This window comes from Aptenodytes forsteri, unplaced genomic scaffold (genome assembly GCF_000699145.1).
Source record: "Aptenodytes forsteri isolate BGI_AS27 unplaced genomic scaffold, ASM69914v1 Scaffold26, whole genome shotgun sequence".
Lineage (NCBI taxonomy): Eukaryota > Metazoa > Chordata > Aves > Sphenisciformes > Spheniscidae > Aptenodytes > Aptenodytes forsteri.
Window position 1 is genome coordinate 1,532,320 of NW_008794125.1, and position 638 is coordinate 1,532,957.

General features: G+C 59.9%; 1 protein-coding gene across 1 annotated transcript in view; it reads right to left on the reverse strand.

The window, feature by feature from the left end:
• Positions 1-124, reverse strand: part of RHBDL1 (rhomboid like 1) — a 9,647-nt gene extending 9,523 nt beyond the window's left edge. The window contains exon 1 of the mRNA XM_009278423.1: positions 41-124. Within this exon, the coding sequence (XP_009276698.1) occupies positions 41-124 (84 nt within the window). The remainder of the gene's footprint in view (positions 1-40) is intronic.
• Positions 125-638: the final 514 nt, after the last annotated feature.

Here is a 638-nt window from a genome sequence, read left to right on the forward strand (position 1 = left end):
TCCCCACATCCTGGTACGGTCCCTGCCTCCCAGTCAGTACCTGCACACTGGTACAGGTTTCTGCATCACAGTACAGCGCCTGCATCCTGCCACAGGAATCCGTATCCTGGCATGTTACCCGCATCCCGGTATGGCACCCACATGCCAGTATGGGCACCTGCATCCCAGTACAGGCACCCACATCCCAGTATGGGTACCTGCACGGGCATCTGCATCCCAGTATGGGCACCCACATCCCAGTATGGCATCCGCATCCCAGTATGGGCACCCACATGGGCACCCTGCCTGCATCCTGCTACAGGAATCCGTATCCTGGCATGCTACCCGCATCCCGGTATGACACCCGCATCCCAGTGTGGGCACCTGCATCCCAGTACGGGCACCCACATCCCAGTATGGGTACCTGCATCCCAGCATGGGCACCCACATCCCAGTATGGCATCCGCATCCCAGTATGGGCACCCGCATGGGCACCCACATCCCAGTATGACACCTGCATCCCAGTATGTGCACCTGCATCCCAGTACGGGCACACACATCCCAGTATGGGTACCTGCATCCCAGTACGGGCACCCACATCCCAGTATGGGCACCCGCATCCCAGTACAGGCACCCACATCCCAGTATGGGTACCTGCA